The sequence below is a fragment of the Coffea arabica genome, chromosome 7e, assembly GCF_036785885.1.
Source record: "Coffea arabica cultivar ET-39 chromosome 7e, Coffea Arabica ET-39 HiFi, whole genome shotgun sequence".
NCBI classification, from domain to species: Eukaryota; Viridiplantae; Streptophyta; class Magnoliopsida; order Gentianales; family Rubiaceae; genus Coffea; species Coffea arabica.
The window spans coordinates 5,906,469-5,924,887 of record NC_092323.1 but is presented as its reverse complement, the minus strand read 5'-3'; the positions used below and the strand labels follow the sequence as shown (position 1 = coordinate 5,924,887).

The following is an 18,419-nucleotide window of genomic DNA, read 5'->3' as shown; positions in this document are numbered from 1 at the left end:
ACAAACGAAAAGGAGATACGGATTGAAAAAGGTAGAGAATGTTAAATAAGAAGTTATGTGCTGAACCAAAAAAAAAAAGTGAAGCCTCACATGACCAATGGAGGAAGAAATTGGTTGGAAAGACAAGAGGGAAAAACGTACTATTATTGGCTAGGGAGGAAGATGAAATAATAAATATATGAGATATATTCGTTTCTCACCCTTTTTCCTTGAATCTTCCACTTCCAAACAAAGGTAGATACAGGGAGTCCAAGAAAGAGAAGAAAACTTAATGATTTGACGAATGGGAAAATTTTTTAGAAGTTTGAATCTCCTATGGGCTATGGCAAGGGAGAGAGAGAGAGAGAGTTTTCCTTTTTCTTGTCAAAGTTTAGTGAGATGATTTGTCACTTTTACCCTTTAAAAATTGGGCATTGCATGTGGGCCTAATAAGTTCCGGCCAAAATTTGTTCGGAAAAGCGAGAAGAGACTAAAATTAATCATTTTTTTTTATTAGGGACTAAAATTGAACATTTTTTTTCTGAGGGACTAAATTTTCACATCTGTTAATATGTGAGGGACGATTGGTGTAGTTCTCCCTTAATTATATACCATAGGATAAAAGTAAAAGCTCTATCACCCACAATCACCCCCCCACCAAACAAAAACACTTTTATCCGAGGAAAAAGCTCAAAAAAACTCTAGCTCTCAAAATTCAAATTGAGTTACGAGACGGGTTGAAAGTCATTAATCTAATTCAGCAGTCAATAAAGCAAATTAAAAAAAGTGTCATAACTTAAAGGGACTGTTTGCTTTAGATATTGGAATCATAAACCCACTATAGCCATAGATTTTTCATTCCCCCTTGCATGTTTGGTTTGAAAATCTAAATGGATTTCATCGTGTCAATTCCGAAATCAGGTCACTAGCGTGAAATGATGAGGAGGCCAGCCAGTCCTAGAACTTCCATCCCATAAACCAAACACTCCCTCGAGTCTTCAAAGTCACAGTAACAATTGCTTTATCCGCTGATTATGTTGCTAAGAATCCACGGATGGGACTTAAATTCAGAGGTGCATCATGTGTGTCAAGAAAAGTCTAGTTCAAGTTCGCCCCTGTAGCATCATGAGCAGATTGGAAATGTCAAATTTGGTTCTCAATTGCTGCGAGAGACCGTCCCCGCGTGAATGGTCCAGCGGCAGCATCTCCCCTGGTGAACCTCTAGATCCCAGGTTCGAGTCCCTGCGCTGCTGGATTCCTCCGCGCACTTACCGTGCTTGGGTCGGGTTGGGGCGTCAAGGCCCGGGCCGCAGGGGATTAGTCGGACCCCGTAAGAATTGATCCGGACACCCCGACAAAAAAAAAAATTCCTGCGAGAGACCATTTGAAGAGTAAATTATTTCAAATAATATTTCGCTTATGTCAAAAACATAATTTTTAAATTTTTTTTTATATTTTTAATTATTATTTTTATTTCACATACATCGCATAAAAAAAATTACAGTAATTATTCAAAATAATATTTCAATTAATAGCCTATCCAAACACACTCCTGGACTTTTCCGTTCTTTTTTCTTCGTCATTAATTCGTCCATTCCCATAACACCACATCGCAGACGATGGGTGGAGAAGTTCAATTTTGTAAGATGCCATTACCCTTTTGAGTTTTAGTATTATTGATGGCTCAAGTACGTACATAAATTCAAACTACAGATCCTGTGCTGACCATGGAATTATAAGGACAGTCCCAAACCCAACCATTGTAAGGTAAAATAAAGTTAAAATAGAATAAATAGAGTTGGCTACCCCTACCCACACAGGGAGAAAAGGAAAAAAAATGATAATAAATTTTCTTCCAAACGCTACATATTTTATATTTAGAAGTTCTTAAATACCTTATAATTCTTTCCTTTTTTTTCGCTTTCACAACATTTAAGGCCGAGGCCACAACTTTCTGGTAAGAGCATAGGTTGATAATCGTACATGTTCTGAATATGAAACCTGTGCCTTGAAACAAAAGAATTTACAAACCCGCCTCTGACCCCGGGATTCAATAGATTTAGTTCTATTGAATAGCCGATTGGATGGAAGCAATTTATGGGATTGGATGGAAATACTAAAACGTAAATGCAGTGAGAGGAAAGAATTACAAAATGAAGAGGAAAATAGAAATTCAATAGATTTAGGTCTATTATAAATTTAATCAATAGCTCATTGGAGCTGTTTACCATGCTCCTCTTGATAAATCAGGATTCGAACTTGATTGGAGGAAGGAAGGGATTATGGGAGGAAGATTTATAAAAAAAAAAAAAAAAAAAAACGATAACGATAGACGACTGGTACGTCAAAGTAAACAAACAACTAATACTCCAAATTAACACGACTCCCGTAAGGAAAAACGAGACACTGGGGTCTGACGAACGACAAGCATCTCTTCAAATTTCCTGTTACCCGAAGACCCATTCCAATGCCCTCTCGCTCTGGACGGACTCCGTAATGTAACACTAATACTATGCTGAAAAGGTCAATGTCCCGCATCGCATCCTTTCAGCTTAAAGCATTATTGCTCTAACGGGAAAGGGAATTACATTCTCATGGGAACTTTGTGATATTTGTAGGCGTACATTTAATTACTTTCACAAAATCATCCTAAATCCAAACCCTCCACATTAAAGAATCGATTCCATTTGCAAACTTTGTCCCTATATTCTCTGAAATAAATAAACGAGGTAGTATCTTAAACAAATCTACAAAGAGAGTTCGATAGATTGAGGCATCGAAGGCTAATTATTTGCTCCTCAAAAGTCATGATAATTTGTAACTAAACTCAATAGTAATTGTTTTTTTAAAAAAAGGGATTCAAAATTCAATAGTCATTATAGTCGTCCTTATGTAGCAAAAACTTCAAGCATGTTTAAACGGTCATGAATGGCTCAACATTTGCAATCAAGTGAAATAATTCAATTGTGATGGAATAACAAAAGAAATGGTGGACTAAAATGTATGTAGCACCACCACGAATAACTCGTACATCGATCTAAGCGGTAATAGAAATGTGTTTGGATTGTAAATTATTTGAGATAAGTTTATGAAAAAAGTACAGTAGCACTTTTTTGATATGACGTATGTGAGATAAAAAGATGATTGAAAAATATGTTGATAATACAAGTAAGTCAGTGTATGTAAATAAGGTGAAAATAAAGTGTAATAATTTACAATCCAAACACGGAAATAGAATGCCAGCTATATATATATATATAGGTAGATAATAATTTGGGACGACTAATCCGAAAAGTTTAAAGAAAATTAATGTAGCACCACCACATGTCAAACTGATTTTAATATGTCCCCCTATAGTAAAGCAAAAGATTACTAGTGAAGAAGCACATTAGTCGAAGAATAGAATCCCAAAATCTTTTTTCATCTTTTTGTGGTCTGATCTTATTCGCACCTAAATTTGACGAGGCAGCTGTTAGATTAGAGTGACAGGTCAGTCACCTACTGTTTACTTTATCAGCTCTTTAACCTCGTCAATGGCATCAAACTGACCCCCTTTATCAACACTGCTTCCTCTCTACTCCTATCTCTCTCTCTCTCTCTCGCTTTCTTCTCTCTCCTTAGCCAGCTCGATGCTGGTTTAGAAGGAAAAACTAGTACTGGTCGTCATGGCCGTCGAACTGATGTTGGGATACAGAAATACTACTGACAACTTTGTTACACAATTGGAAGAAAGTGGTGCTGTTCAAGAAGCTGCGTGTAGTGGGTTGGAGAGTGTTGAGAAGCTCATCCAATTGTTCTCGCGGAAGGAGCAAAAGGGCACTCGTACAATATCCTCAGAGCAGCAAAATTCCAGCATGGAAATTGAGATGGACTGTAAAGTCGAAACTGATGCGGCGGTGACCAAATTCAAGAAAGTCATCTCTCTTCTAGGCCGAACCAGAACTGGCCATGCTCGTTTTAGAAGAGGCCCCGTCCCCGTGGCTACAAATCCGGTTCCTCTCAAGGATTGCTCAACCGAGGAAGTGGCTGATACTAAAGTTTATTGTCCAACGCCAATTCAACAAATCCCACCCCCTCTTCATGACTTTCATTTACGTAACCGTAATCATCGTGTTATCTCCCATCAGTCAGATGTAAATCAGGTTACTTCGACTTTTTCTCAAACTCCGACAGGTGGGGTGGTTGTTGAAAAAAGAGAACCAATCTCAAGATCCATTAGTTTCTCTTATTCGCCGGCGATTTCTCATGCAAACTCGTTCATATCGTCGCTGACGGGTGAGACAGACAGCAAGCAGCTGATTTCTTCTTCTTCGGCGTTTCAACTTACCAATCTTTCTCAGGTTTCTTCTGCTGGAAAGCCACCTTTATCTTCTTCATCTTCCTTCAAAAGAAAGTGCATTTCGGAAAACGGCATCTCCGGCAAGTGTAGCCCCTCTGCTGGCCGCTGTCACTGTTCCAAGAAAAGGTGAAAAGAACCCGCTTTTGCATATATATATATATACACGCACATATGATTAGTTACTGAAATCATTAATAGGGCGGCCTTGCTAGTACTGGTATTTTTGTATGTTTATTTTGGTGTCTAAATCTGTCTGTTGGAAATGGATGCAGGAAGCTGAGACTGAAGAGGGTGATCAGGGTTCCGGCTATAAGCATGAAGATGGCTGACATTCCTCCGGATGATTACTCCTGGAGAAAGTATGGACAGAAGCCCATCAAAGGGTCTCCACATCCCAGGTAGTACATTTCACTGGTACTGTGAAATCAAAGCCTGGTATATTCCTGGTTATGATTTTGATCCATTAAATTTGTGCCAATTTTGTTATTAAAACAATCTGATGCATGAAACAGGGGTTACTACAAGTGTAGCAGTGTGAGGGGATGTCCAGCAAGGAAACATGTGGAGAGAGCCTTGGATGATCCAACCATGCTAATTGTTACATATGAAGGAGAGCACAACCACTCCCTCTCTGTCGCAGAAACCAACACTGCTGCACTGATACTGGAGTCTTCCTGATCAGGATTATAATTTGTTCCACCGCAACACACTTAATCGGTGCCCAAAAAGGGTGGAAAATGTAGGGGAAACAAATGTAAAATTGTGTAATAGCGTAATTATCTAGCAGTCTAATAGGTATTAATCAGTTTGTGTCTCGAAGGAGATTTTAGAGACTGATTATTAGTGACTTTAGTTTATTTCTTGTACAACAACTTTTAGTCTTGATCATTTATCTGTTTTTCTTCTTCTCTCTCTTCTTTTCTTTTTGGGTCATCAATCGTGAATTAAACGAATTGACAAATGAAGGTGAGTTAATGGCAAAGAAGCAGGGCAGGTGGTGGATTTGGTACATGTATGGCGCATTTCAAAGAAGATAGCTGCAATTTGCAGTCTGCTTTTGATTTGTTTATGTAGAAAAAGACTGCTTTTATTTTTGGTTCAAATGTTCTGGGATGCCAATTGTTCTTTGGTCTATGGTGGCTTTTGCTTTTTCGGTCCCAATGATAAAAGTATAAACTATAAAGCGGTGGTGGCGAGAATATAGATGGGGCTTAGTCAAAGAAGATGACCGCATTGGTCCGGTGTAGGACATATCGTGTTTCGGACGGTTGACCAAGAAATTAAGGGGAAGGTGGCCATTTTGATGACTAATTTTAAGTGTATGCTCCACTATTTGGTAGTAAAATAATACAATAAAACCTCTCTATAAGGTCCGTTTGGTAAGTGAGTTTTTTAGATATTTATTTAAAATTTTACTGTAGTTTACTGTAGAAGTTTTTTTAAAATTTTTTGAAATGTGTAAATTTTTGAATATTTTGAAATGTCTAGTTTAAAAGTTTTAAAATTTTTTTTGAGGTTATTGTAACTAAAATTTTTAAAAAACTTGTAGCAGATAAACTTGACAAAAAATTCAAGTGCCAAACAGGGCCTTAGTAACTTTGGAATGATACAAATTCTGTTATTTTAAAGAGGTATTATTAATTAATTGATAAATTAATAAATTATTGATTTATCAAATAAACACTCATTTAATCAATTGAAGTTTTGTTTTATTTTATAAAAATATGAATTATTCTATTAACAAAAGGAGACTAATTTCTTTAAGTATATCTACTTGATTTGCAAGTATAATTTAATTCTATTAATGTCTTCAAGAAGAAATTGTTACTAGCATATCATTTAAAATTCGGTTAGTGATGAAGTTGAGTATGATATAATATTTTTAGATCCTGTTATGCAAAAAGAAGCATTCTAAGCATCAATAATTCTTCCTAATTTCTTTAATGCAATATGAGACCAGAACTTCTAGATGCAATAAAAAAGTTGTAGGGATAATGTCTTATTGTTTATTGCAACATGAGACTAGAACTTTTAGATGCAGAAAGGAAAATTAGGGATAAAATTTAGCTAATTTAAATTTTAAGAAAAACAGACAACAATATACTTATAATTTGGGAAAATATAATGTATAATTTTAGTGAATTATTAATTTATGATACGAATGGGATCAAAGAGTTATGTAACATTTTTTTAAAATTATTATCTTATTATTCTATCGAAATGATTAATTTAGCTCGTTAGCCCAAACTGAGATTAAAAAATTATTATTTAATTGAATTTATTAATTTAGATAGATGTTACTGTAATAGGGACTTTTTTATGTTTTAAATGCAATTATGGAATTCTGGTAAAGTGGTTTGGATGTGCAGAATAGTACTAGTTTTATTCCACTAGTCAGTAGTCAGAAGTTAAAGAAGACCGGAAGAATTGGAAGAAGGGAAAATGGTTGGTGTGTAAGGGTTGGGCATGGAACCCCACGATTCATATTGCAAAGTCAAAATGTGCAGCGGGGTGGGGCTGGGCAAAATTTGCATGATTTCCGAATGCCATGTTTGTTTCTGTAAATTGGGATGAGCGGCTGGAGTGATCATCAGAAGGATCGCACCAGAGCTATTCACAGTTAAGATTTGATCCAAAAAAATTATATGATTCAAATTACTTTTTGTATCTTGTTTTTAACGATGTGTGTTAAATTCACAAAAATTTATTCTAAAAGTACACGTTGTATAAATAAAATTACATCGTGTGCAAATAAAATTAAACGGTGTGTAAAATGCACAAAATCGCCTGCCCGTGGTCCCTGTAAATTGCCACAGGCAGCGGCTTGAAAAAAAAATACTAACAGGCAGGGTCCGTTGAACATCAGAGAAGCAAGCGTAGGTCCCCATATTTTTCCAACTTTAGACTATCTGCTGGGCTAGGCTTGTAGTTGGCTGCTGCATTGGTCGCCATGTAAAACCTAGCGACGGATGAATGGGCCTCGTTGCGAAAATTTGTATGACCAAAAATGTCTAACGGTATAATGTCTTGCCGCGACTCTTGTTGTTCATTAGTGAAATTATTCGTGTAGAGAATTGCAATTTTAGTTTTAAACATTTGGAGTATGAGTGCTTTTAGTTTCAAAAGCTTAGATGAAAGCAAATGTAGTTTCAAATATTTTAGTTTTTATTTACTATATTTCATCCTAATGGCTGGCTGATTTTTCTTAATTAATACCAGAATCCGGTCATGTGTCAACAACTAATTTAAAAAATAAATAAAAAAATTGCTAGCCATAATTTATACTCTCTCCGTCCCAATTATTTAATCATGTTTCGGAATTCGACTTTTTAAAAATAGTGATTTGATTGTGATATTTGTATTTTTTTTTCAATTTTACCCCCATAAAATCAAAATTTAAATTTGAATGGTAATATGCATATGATTAAAAAGAATGGCTATATTGGAAACAATGACTAATCGGTGCTTTGATTTTTGCAACACGTAAAGGTTTTGAAACATTCTAAAATGGAAAGTATGACACTTTCAATGGGATGGAGGGAATAATAGAAGATAACTAATATGCTGGTCATATAAGTAATTAGTTTTAACTAATTGATAGAGTAAATATTTTATTCACTAATAATGTATATATAATATTATGTGTGATATCCCATATCCGAGATAAGAAGTAAACAGGATATGATATTGATATTTAATATCTATATCTATATGTATTGCAGAGAGGGTTTTTGGCAGAGACCCTCTCAATGGCTTCCAAACTTTCCATTCTTTTTTTCTAGAATTTTGTATTTATTTTAATATATAAAATCTAATTAAAAACTTTAAAATAGTGAGTTATAACTAATTCTATCACTAGTCACATTTAAAATTTAAAACTTTCCTACTATCTCCTTCATAAACCATTTATAGTTTGTTATTTATACTTTAAGTCCTTTTACTCCTTAATTAAATAAAACTCATTTGTCAAGTCAAAAATTTCAGGTATAATTGATTAGTCTCATTTTAAATTATTCACCCTATTATATCTTTATCGCTTTAGCCCCTTTTATTCCTTCATTAAATAGGATTAATTTATCTAGCCAAATCCTTGAGATAATGTGATTAGTCCTATTTTTTTACTTATTTACCCAATTATTTCTTTATCACTTTCCTTCTGGACACAATAATCATTTGTCAAAATCTTCTAATGATATACTCGATTACTCTTATTTTTTATGTTATATGTTTGTTTTTTATATTTTTTATGTTGGATTTTATTAAGTAGGTTTGTTTTTTTAAAGTTTTAAAATTTGAATGTTGAAATTATGCTCTAACATTAAATTGGAGCATGTAAATAACAATTATGGCATTTCATTGACACTTATAATGAACTCAATATTAATGTCATGTAAGCATCTATATGACTTTTCAATTAGCACATGTACACCCAAAAGTGCACGTAAAGAAAAATTTATGTATGAATTTTAAATTAATAAAGGTGTATTTAGAAGATTGCTTTTGGTGGTATTTTAGCAAAATTTTGATAAAATTTTGGGCAAGTTATCAAATTAGATGATTCATGTGAGTTTGGGCAAGTGATAATTAGGTTAATCTATATATTCCTACTTAGTTAATGGTTCAAACTAAACGAGTCGTCAATGAATATAGTTTTATATAGGTTTGGATTATCCAATCACCCATTCACGACCCGCTACTAAATTTTATTTACTTTTTCATCCATATTTTGTTTAGTAACAAAATAGTAAATCATATCAACATATGAAGTTAATAAAACAATTTTTACCTAAAGAAGGAGAAAAAACTTTAAAAATTGCTCATAGTGAGTTTCAAATTTTGTCACTTTACTATATTCTAAAAATAATTTAAGTATTAATGCAAACAATCAATTAACATTCGCAATATTTATTAAACTTTTATGAAAGGAATGGAGGAAGTATGATAAATTTTTAAAAATAAAATAATAGAAATTAAAGAAAAGGAAAAATGATGAATACATCTTTGCAAAAATTAGAATATAATTATTAGAGTAATTTAGATTTACCCACTAATGATTGAGTTTGAATCTACGTCTAATTTAATTAAGTCAAAATAAGTGATCCAAATCTATCAATTTCATACCCACTAATTAATGGGTTAATTTGGTCACTCATTTGTGTCCAGTTAAATTACACACGCAAACTCATTTGTTAATATGCGAGTCAGTTGCCATTTACATTTATAAATAGATGAAAATAATAATAGAATAGGAGACAAGTGGACTGTAAAATTAAATAAAAGATAGGATAATTGGGTGGGAGCGCGATAAAGCCAAGAGAAACTAGAATTTGATGAAAACGAGAAAGGATTGTAGGGATACAAAAAAAATTGGGTAGAATCTGAAGAAATGAGAAAAGATTGTTGGGATGTGAGAAAGTTAGATTCAAAAAGTGAAAATGAGAGTAGTGGAGAGTAAGGGAAATATTGAGGAAAGAAGAGGTTGAGAGGTGAAAAAAATGGTATGAATGACGAGAATACGAGAGAAAGGGGTAATAATAATATATTGTATTTGACAATATTTTCCATCATTCTCATATAAACCTGTGCATAGCACAGGTTAAAATACTAGTTGATAGTTGATACGTAAGCTTGAGCCTGCGAGTTATTATGTAACTCGGATTAATCGTCTTGAGTAATTCGGCTTAAAAGTTACTTAGAATGCATCAAGATCAGACTTATTTGGAGCCTCAGCTCCAAAACAACCCTATCCTTGTCTGAACAAAAGATTTGATTTTTTTTACCCATCTAAAACAGCTATAATCCCGCGGGCCCCCGCCTCCTCCCTCCAAATAAACTGAAGCAAAAACTTCCCCCTCCCCAACTTCAAGGGTGGTCATGGGCTGCGTACCCTCCCCAGCCTCCATCGCCTCCTTATGAGATTTATTAGGAAGCCACTCTGCGCCACACGTAGTATTTGCCCACAGCCGCCCAATTCATCGTATAACTTGATGGCCATCGAAACCCTAACTTCCTCTTCATCGTCAAACTGCAACGACGACGACCGCCTATGTTCCGAACCACAAGGAGAACCAGAAGGAGAGACAGCCCATTTGGACGGCCTCCCGGCCCCAAATCCAAACGGGTACTTGAGCACAGAGTCGCGGATCGAGAGAGCCTGGGCACACTGGAAGAAGCTTGGGCAACCTAAGTTCATAGTGGCCCCCATGGTCGACAACTCCGAGCTCCCCTTCCGCATGCTTTGCCGCAAGTACGGAGCTCAAGCTGCTTATACCCCTATGCTTCACTCTCGTATTTTTACCGAAACTGAAAAGTACCGCTCTCAAGAATTTACCACCTGCAAGGTAATTTCGGGTCTTGTTTTTAGTTACTTGTCTTATGCTTCTTGTTACTTAGTCTGTGAAGTTGTATAGTTTTGAATTTCATTAAGGAGAAATTTGCTGAGAAATAATGACAGGAGGACCGTCCGCTATTTGTGCAATTTTGTGCGAATGATCCAGATATATTGTTGGAGGCTACGCGGAGAGTAGAACCCTACTGCGATTATGTAGACATCAATTTGGGGTAACGCCTTCTACCCATGTTTTTCCTTCCTTGTTTAGCTACTATTGCTAACTACTGTAGAAGGAGGAACTCCCGTAATGAATGACATAACGGGCATTTTCATTAAGCTGATATTGCACCTAGTGCTGCATATTTATCTCGTACATGTATTCTAGAACAGTTTTTCCATATTGACTCTAACTATACTGATTGCTCACTTTTTGCCGTGGCTAATTCTTTCGAGTATAATTTCCTTGCAATTCCATGTAACTGGCATCTGGAAGTTGTCTTGCTGTGAGCTTGTACCATTACAATCACTTTTCGTTGAGTTTGGTTGAAAGTAGGCATAGTTAAGCGTTGTATATTTGCCATCCGTGCAGATGTCCGCAGCGTATCGCTAGGCGAGGGAATTATGGAGCTTTCCTTATGGACAATCTTCCTTTGGTTAAATCTATGGTAGAAAAACTAGCAAACAACCTTAGTGTTCCAATCTCCTGCAAAATACGACTTTTCCCGAATTTGGAAGACACAATCAATTATGCCAAGATGTTGGAAGATGCTGGTTGTGCTCTTTTGGCAGTACATGGTCGGACTAGGGATGAAAAAGATGGGAAGAAATTTCGTGCCAATTGGAGTGCCATCAAGGCTGTTAGAGATGTCATGAGAATCCCTGTTCTGGCTAATGGGAATATAAGATACATGGAAGATGTGCAGAGCTGTTTGGAAGAGACTGCGGTTGAGGGGGTACTTTCAGCTGAGTCTCTGCTGGAAAACCCAGCCCTCTTTGCTGGATACCGTACTGTCGAATGGGTATCAGGAAGTGATGATATCTGTGTAGATGGAAAACTGGACCAGGCGGATTTACTAGTTGAATATTTAAAGTTTTGTGAGAGTTATCCAGTGCCATGGAGAATGATTCGTTCCCATGTGCATAAGATGCTAGGAGATTGGTTCAGGGTACATCCAAATGTAAGAGATGACCTTAATGCACAATCAAAACTCACATTTGAGTTTCTCTACGACGTGGTTAATCGACTTAGGGATCTTGGTGTGAGGATACCACTGTATGTGAAGGATAGCAGAGTGGAGAGGGCATCTGCAAATGGATTTGCGACATGAGATTTATGGTCCTGGAAGAGATTTCATATTTGAGGCTTGCTGTAGTATAGAATTCTGCCAAAGTGGTGTCTGAGGAGGTTGAGTTACACTGTTATTCTTTCTACTGCTAGTCAATAGCTGTTAGCTTGCTACTAGTGGAAGTAATGCCCGAGTGGTTGAATGAGGAGGTTAACAGCATGAGAGTTGATTCCTCTTGATTCTTCCTGTGACATGTGATGAGGTAAGAGAAGTTACTTTATCCTTCTTCTGCCATTATTTGGCTTTTGAGCTGGAATATTTTGTTAATCATGGTCCTAAAGTATCATGAATGTACTTCACTCTGTTGTTCGGTAATCAGCACTTTAGCTTAGAATTGTTTACAATCTTTCACCTGAAGAGTTGCTTAGTACGAAGAAATTTGTTTGCTTGATCAGTGCTGTTGGTGAGGTAATAGTGCCTTCCAAGGATAACTTGTTCTGAGTTCATTGTATTAGCTTTTGCATTTGTTAGACATTTGCCAGTGTGAAACACTGTTTCACTATATGCTTCCTCAGTGTCATTCTGTTCTTGGCTTCATTGAATTTAGTTAAAGATTGCTTAGTTTTCTCACCATAGCGCTCTTTGCAATCATAATGAAGTTCCATCTTCCTTCCTTTTGCAGAGTAGTGGTTTTCATCTATCCTATCAGTAGCATTTAGACGTCTCTTTGTAGACAAAAGTGCAATAAAATCTAGAGTGTTGGCAAAACTGTGTGCGCCAGTGTCGGACAAGTTAGAAACCATACGAGTGCCACTGACAGTTGAAATTTCATGCGACACGTTTAGCTGCCTTGTTTTCTACTTTCCTCTTTTATCTTTTTGCTGCTTCACTATCTGACATAGGCTGCAGATTGGATGGTCATCATTGTTGAAGGCAAAGCTTTAGGAATTTTAAAGGAATACTTTGGTGGTGAAATTGTGCCAGAAAATTTAAAAACCTTAACTTGGTAGATTCGTGAACCCTTTTTTTTTTTTGGCCCTAGTTTGCATTAAAATAGTAAAAGATGGAATGAAAATAGAACTCTTCCAGAGAAGACAGCAGAAAAGGGCAGCTATAGAACTCTGGGAAAGGCAGAGTGGAACCTATTGGTCCCTCTTGAAGATATTTGTTTAATTTTCCTTGGCATCTGAGTAGCCTGTAAAGATATATTAGGGGAACAGTTTGTTAGTGCAGATACAAAATTGAGTGTAAAATGTTTATGCCGGTGAGAATAGACGATTGGGGATGCACATGTCAACTGCGACACAGTAGGAACATCAAGGAGGAAGTGCACATGCACAAGATTGGAAGGATGTATTGACGATTGGGATGGCTCCTCCGGAATTGCATTGGGAGGGCAATTGTCCTAGGAAATAATAGTAAGAGGACAGATCCTCGTTGAAAGGTCAATCATGCGAAGTTTTGTCCTACTGGCTACTATCTCTTTCACTTTTCTGGCGGCCTGCCTTTTGAGCTGTCTCGAACCTGCTGCGGCGGATGTGTCGGTTGCCTTTTGTAAAAGGGGAGCGCTGGGGCAACGGACTTGCTGGTTTTGAAAGGGAACGGATTCACAGCCATTGCAGGCCGCTTCATCCTGCCAAGTCCGTCGTGTTATTGGACATCATCGATGTATTATTCTTTCTTTTTTCTTTTAAAGTGAAAGTGTTGCTCTTATTTATAGAGTAGATCGGAGTAAAGATAGCTGTAGCTAATAAGTTGTAGTTTTTATTTTTTTTTTCCGGTAAATCTTAAATATTTTCGGAACGTATGGGTAGGTTTACAATCAAAATCAAGCTTTTGTAAAAAAAAAAAAGAAGACACTCTTCACCCTAAAGCAGAAAAGAAAATAGAAAGAATAAAAGACGGCAAACTTTAAGCGGAGAACTTAACATTTGAAACGTCTGATGTCACTTTGGCGGCCTACCTTACTACAAATAAAAATCCAATACTATCTGACACGTAGATCACTGGTCAATTGCAGAAATGGCATTTTACGATTAAAATGCTCTGAGTAGTAGTATTAATTTTCATTTCTTAAAAACTTGTAAACTCCTTAAATACTTGATCCGTTTGGATGGTAATTATTTATCAAAAAATTATTTACTTGTATTATTATAAACACATTTTTTAACATATTTATTTATTTTTAAAATTTTATGTATACACACAACACAACACATGTAAAAGAATCTACATATTGCATGAGGAACAAGGCAGATTTAAGGTGGGGGCACTGGGGGCACGGTCCCCACTGCCCCTCTTAAATTTCACATGTTACTTCTAAGATTTTTTTCTGGCTCCGCCCTGATGAGGAAGCCCCACTCATAGTGCCCAAAACAACAGAAACTCATGGTACAATTGAAGGACGTCATCCTCATGAACTCATCTCTCTTTATTGGCAGTATGGCTCAAATCACTGAATCACCTATCATTGCCATTCCCTACCCATTAGCATATATAGGTTGTGCCTTCCTCCTGGTTCAATCATCAGAAGTGTTGGAATATGGAGAGAGAGAACACTTTCTCACTCACATTTCCTCTTCTTGTCTTCTTTGTTATCCTGCACTCTTGCTGGTTTTATCAAGTCGTTGGTAATGGTACTCCAGCAACTACCCCGATCAACAGGGAAACACTCGAAATCGTTATAGGGGTTGGCAGTCCTCCCTATTCCCCTGCCTACCCTCCTGACAATGGAGAATGCCAAGATTGCCCACAGCCTCCAATGCAGCCCCCCTGCCCTCCACCCCCGTCGCCACCGCCCCCTCCTCCCTGTCCACCCCCGCCCCCTCCATTTACTCTTTCCGAGGAACTAAAAATGGCCATCCAAGTAATCCAAAGGTTCAAAAGGAGAATAAAGTGCGACCCTTTTGGCGTCACCAAAACCTGGACGGGCAACCGCATTTGTTACGACAAATCCAAATACAAAGGCTTCGTGTGCGACAGAAGCACCAAAGATAACAAGTTTAGAGTCGTTGGCGTCAATTTCAATGGCTTCAACTTTAACGGCGGACCTGGCTGTCCACTCGTTGCAACAGACTTCGTTGAAGATCTCAAGGACCTGGTAATCTTCCATGTCAACTCCAACAACTTCACAGGTGACATTCCCTTTGGAATATCCAAACTTCCAAACTTCTTCGAGTTCGACCTGAGCAACAACAAGCTCGTAGGAGCTTTCCCCGCAGCAGCCCTAGGGGCAACCAACTTGACATACCTGGACGTCAGGTTCAACCAGTTAACAGGGACAATCCCGCCTCAGGCCTTCACACTAGACCTGGACGTGCTCTTCCTCAACAACAACGCATTCTCCGGAAAAATCCCCCACAATCTTGGCCAAACCCCTGTACTCTATCTCACCTTTGCAAACAACGAATTAACCGGCCCAATCCCCAAGAGCATTGGCCAAACTTCCAGAAATCTCCTCGAGGTTCTTTTCTTAAACAACAGTCTCTCCGGTTGCCTACCTTATGAGATTGGGTTTCTGAATAAAACACATATTGTGGATGTCAGCATAAACCAATTGACAGGTCCCATTCCACAATCATTCGGGTGCTTGAAAGATATTCAGCAGCTGAACTTGTCGTACAACCAATTCTACGGGGCGGTTCCAGAGAGCTTGTGCATCCTGGGCGACCTGGAGGTACTGGACCTCAAGTTCAATTATTTCACTCAAGTCGGACCAGAATGCTGGAAGTTAATCGAGAAGAAAGTCCTGAACGTAACCATGAATTGCATTCTAGACCTTCCTTCGCAAAGAAGCCCCGAGGAATGCGAGGCTTTCTTCTCAAGGCGCTGGACCTGCCCGGACCCGAAATGGCTCAACTACGTGCCTTGCGGCATTTATGTTTCTAAGGGCACACCACAGACATCCGATCATGTGCCCAAGCGGGCAAGGCCTCCATCGCCGACATATGCTGCTTTAAAAGAGCCAGGCTCGTGAATTTCGGTGTCGGCAGCCAGCCGCCTAAGTGCCTACCCCATCATTACGCCGTAATATTAAGTCTATGTATGTATTTTGTTGTCAGAAGCTGGAGGAGAAAATCTTCCTCTGTCCGCGAAATACTCCCTCCGTCCCACTTTGATAGTCCTGTTTTCCTTTTTCGTCTGTCCCAAATTATAGTCCACTTTCCAATTGAAGAATGTAATTGTATTTTAATTTTCTTAAAATACCCTTATTCAATGTAAGTTGTTGTTACTATAAACCTACCCCATTTAATGAGAGTTTATTCTTTTTTTACTATCAATTCAAGTTCTCATAAAGTTGTACTCTAATTAATGTGAGTGTATTTTAGAAAAATAGCCACCTAAATTGATTGTTTCAATAAAATTAACTACTTTTTCTTAAATTGTGTAAAAAAAGAATCAAAACTGTCAAAGTGGGACGGAGGGAGTATTTTATAAGTGTATACAGTAAACCATCGCTGTCATTAATACGTAGTTAAAGCCTAAGCCAACCAGCTTATATTTATGTTCCAAAGTTGAGGGTGCTTTATGAATAGTTGAATACTGATACGCCAACATAATTGCACAATTCAAGGCAAAACCAAATGAAAGAAACGGGGATCAGCTAGGTACAGAGTTCCAAAAACTCCGAGAACTTGATGAGGTCATGTCATCTTAAATCAACCGACAACTTAATCCAATAAACACAAGATATTATTGTACATCCTTTCAACGGCTAACGGATGAAATCCCCAAAATTCGTGAATGTGAGAGATTCAGTCGAAACAGGCAAAATGGGGAGATATATTTATTCCTCAGTATATGAAATTTGTCAGGACTTTACTGACCAAGTGTTTACCGTAAACAGCACCTTCAAACCTCGTGGTTCCACCAGTTTGTTTTACGCTTACATCCAATGGCTCTATTACAGCATCATAATTTGGCTATTCATGTGAAAAAAACCAAGGAGATTGATTAAGAAGCTGAATCAAAATAAAAAAGGAAAATTAAGAGAGAGGATTACCTCATAAAAGTAGGCCACGCAGACCCGATAAATGGGAGAGTTGTTAGTCACCCGATGCAATGTTGATTCATAAAGGCCATTGGATAGAATCTGAAGATTCCCAAATATTAAGAACAGTTATCGGATGACAGCATGAAAACCACTGGAGAATCAATTATTGAGATGCATACCTTCAGCATGTCACTGATATTGCGAACAAATGTCCCAGGAATGGGTGGTCCTGATATCCACTCTCCAGAAAGGTTTTTTACCTACAAAGGGACTAGTTTAAGAGTGCAGAGTAGTGACAATGAAAAACCAGAGAAACATGTATATTTCAAGCAGAAACTAATGAAAGTTTTAAGAGTGCAGAGTGGTGTCAATGGAACACAGAGAAACATGCATATTTCAAGCAGAAACTAATGAAACAGACCCAAGTTTAACACGAAGAACTTCAGGATACACACTAATGCTAAAAAATGAAGGCAAATAAAGAAGAAAGTAGACAGGAGGGCGATACCTGAAGAGCAGTAATACCATCATCTTGATTGACTAACGTCACCAGACCTGGTATAGAACAAGAGGTCATCGTCACGTATAAATAAGAACACCTCATGCTTACACCAAACTCCGTATGAGCTCCACTGCGTTCATTTGGATAAAAGACATAAACAAGCACAAAATCATATCAATCAAGTGCTAGAAGTGAAATAAAAGAAGATGAAATCCATCTTCAGCAATCTCACCATCCAATATCATTTTTTGGCATGTCTTGGCCATTTGCAGGGGAGACACCAGGATAGCCAATTATACGCAGCACCCAAAATGGATCACCGGCTATTGTCCCTTCAAATTCAACTGGTGATCCACCCAATGCCAGAGCTATACCCCGCATAATTTTTCTAGACAGCTCTGTCGAAGTTTAGCATCCAGGTCACATTCAGTGGACTGGAGTCAGAGATAAAGCAATAACCCAGCTAATGGTATATAATTTCACTCAAAATGCACCTGTGCAAAAGTTGACATACTCCTCCATCAATTTTTTGAAATTCGGCGGATGACTTGGCTACAGAAGGTAACAACGTATCATTCACACTAGGAAAGATACTTGTTACCATGTGCAGGCAGTACTCATGCTTCCATAAAAATAACAAGCTTACCAAGTATGTGAATACTAGAATGTTGTGCCTGTGTTTTTGGATGAGAGAGAGAGAGAGAGAGTAAATTGTGATGGGTTCTCGAGCTCCTTTTAATTGATAGAGTAAATATTTTATATACTAATAATGTATATATAATATTATGTGTGATATCCTGTTGGGGAAACCGGGTAATTTTCCACTCAAAAATACAACTAGTGATTAAATCGATTTAGTAATTCCCAGGAAAGATCGTCGAAATAATCTCCTTAGACAGAATTACCATTCCAAGTAATTCTGTCTAAGGAGATTGTTTCGACGATCTTTCTTGGGAATTACTGAATCGGTTTAATCACTAGTTGTATTT

General features: G+C 37.4%; 4 protein-coding genes across 5 annotated transcripts; 3 read left to right on the top strand and 1 right to left on the bottom strand.

Moving 5' to 3' along the window:
* Nucleotides 1-3,520: 3,520 nt before the first annotated feature.
* LOC113702270 (probable WRKY transcription factor 15) lies at nt 3,521-5,223 on the top strand. The gene is made up of 3 exons (XM_027223389.2): nt 3,521-4,444; nt 4,591-4,716; nt 4,831-5,223. Exons 1-3 carry the CDS (start codon nt 3,645-3,647, stop codon nt 4,994-4,996), a joined length of 1,092 nt encoding a protein of 363 aa, XP_027079190.1. The 5' UTR covers nt 3,521-3,644; the 3' UTR covers nt 4,997-5,223.
* Nucleotides 5,224-9,999: 4,776 nt separating this feature from the next.
* Nucleotides 10,000-13,659, top strand: LOC113701985 (uncharacterized). 2 transcript variants are annotated; one of them, XR_003451041.2, is made up of 4 exons: nt 10,002-10,659; nt 10,773-10,879; nt 11,239-12,197; nt 12,618-13,659. XR_003451041.2 is itself a non-coding variant. In XM_027222913.2 (3 exons), exons 1-3 carry the CDS (start codon nt 10,231-10,233, stop codon nt 11,975-11,977), a joined length of 1,275 nt encoding a protein of 424 aa, XP_027078714.1. In that variant the 5' UTR covers nt 10,000-10,230; the 3' UTR covers nt 11,978-13,659. The 2 variants fall into 2 exon arrangements, 1 of the variants encoding a protein (XP_027078714.1); XM_027222913.2 differs by having other exon boundaries at nt 10,000-10,659; nt 11,239-13,659.
* A 621-nt stretch (nt 13,660-14,280) lies between these two features.
* LOC113702302 (uncharacterized protein At4g06744-like) lies at nt 14,281-16,215 on the top strand. Its single transcript, XM_027223435.2, has one exon. It carries the CDS (start codon nt 14,478-14,480, stop codon nt 15,909-15,911), a length of 1,434 nt encoding a protein of 477 aa, XP_027079236.1. The 5' UTR covers nt 14,281-14,477; the 3' UTR covers nt 15,912-16,215.
* A 164-nt stretch (nt 16,216-16,379) lies between these two features.
* LOC113701836 (homoarginine-6-hydroxylase 2-ODD-C23-like) lies at nt 16,380-18,062 on the bottom strand. Its single transcript, XM_027222669.2, has 6 exons — nt 17,925-18,062; nt 17,663-17,828; nt 17,437-17,560; nt 17,108-17,188; nt 16,938-17,027; nt 16,380-16,857 (listed from the first exon to the last, which is right to left on the bottom strand). Exons 1-6 carry the CDS (start codon nt 17,950-17,952, stop codon nt 16,729-16,731), a joined length of 618 nt encoding a protein of 205 aa, XP_027078470.1. The 5' UTR covers nt 17,953-18,062; the 3' UTR covers nt 16,380-16,728.
* Between the last annotated feature and the right edge of the window lie 357 nt (nt 18,063-18,419).

Bases quoted from the DNA above. Each gene is read 5' to 3' on its own strand.
- LOC113702270 (XM_027223389.2), top strand. From the start codon at position 3,645: ATGGCCGTCGAACTGATGTTGGGATACAGAAATACTACTGACAACTTT. The intron at 4,445-4,590 runs GTGAAAAGAACC...AAATGGATGCAG, and splicing joins TGTCACTGTTCCAAGAAAAG to GAAGCTGAGACTGAAGAGGG. The intron at 4,717-4,830 runs GTAGTACATTTC...TGCATGAAACAG, and splicing joins AAAGGGTCTCCACATCCCAG to GGGTTACTACAAGTGTAGCA.
- LOC113702302 (XM_027223435.2), top strand. From the start codon at position 14,478: ATGGAGAGAGAGAACACTTTCTCACTCACATTTCCTCTTCTTGTCTTC.
- LOC113701836 (XM_027222669.2), bottom strand. From the start codon at position 17,952: ATGGAGGAGTATGTCAACTTTTGCACAG. The intron at 17,561-17,662 runs GTGAGATTGCTG...AAATGAACGCAG, and splicing joins CCAAAAAATGATATTGGATG to TGGAGCTCATACGGAGTTTG. The intron at 17,028-17,107 runs GTATGCATCTCA...GGGAATCTTCAG, and splicing joins ATATCAGTGACATGCTGAAG to ATTCTATCCAATGGCCTTTA.
- LOC113701985 (XM_027222913.2), top strand. From the start codon at position 10,231: ATGAGATTTATTAGGAAGCCACTCTGCGCCACACGTAGTATTTGCCCA. The intron at 10,660-10,772 runs GTAATTTCGGGT...AAATAATGACAG, and splicing joins AAGAATTTACCACCTGCAAG to GAGGACCGTCCGCTATTTGT. The intron at 10,880-11,238 runs GTAACGCCTTCT...CCATCCGTGCAG, and splicing joins TATGTAGACATCAATTTGGG to ATGTCCGCAGCGTATCGCTA.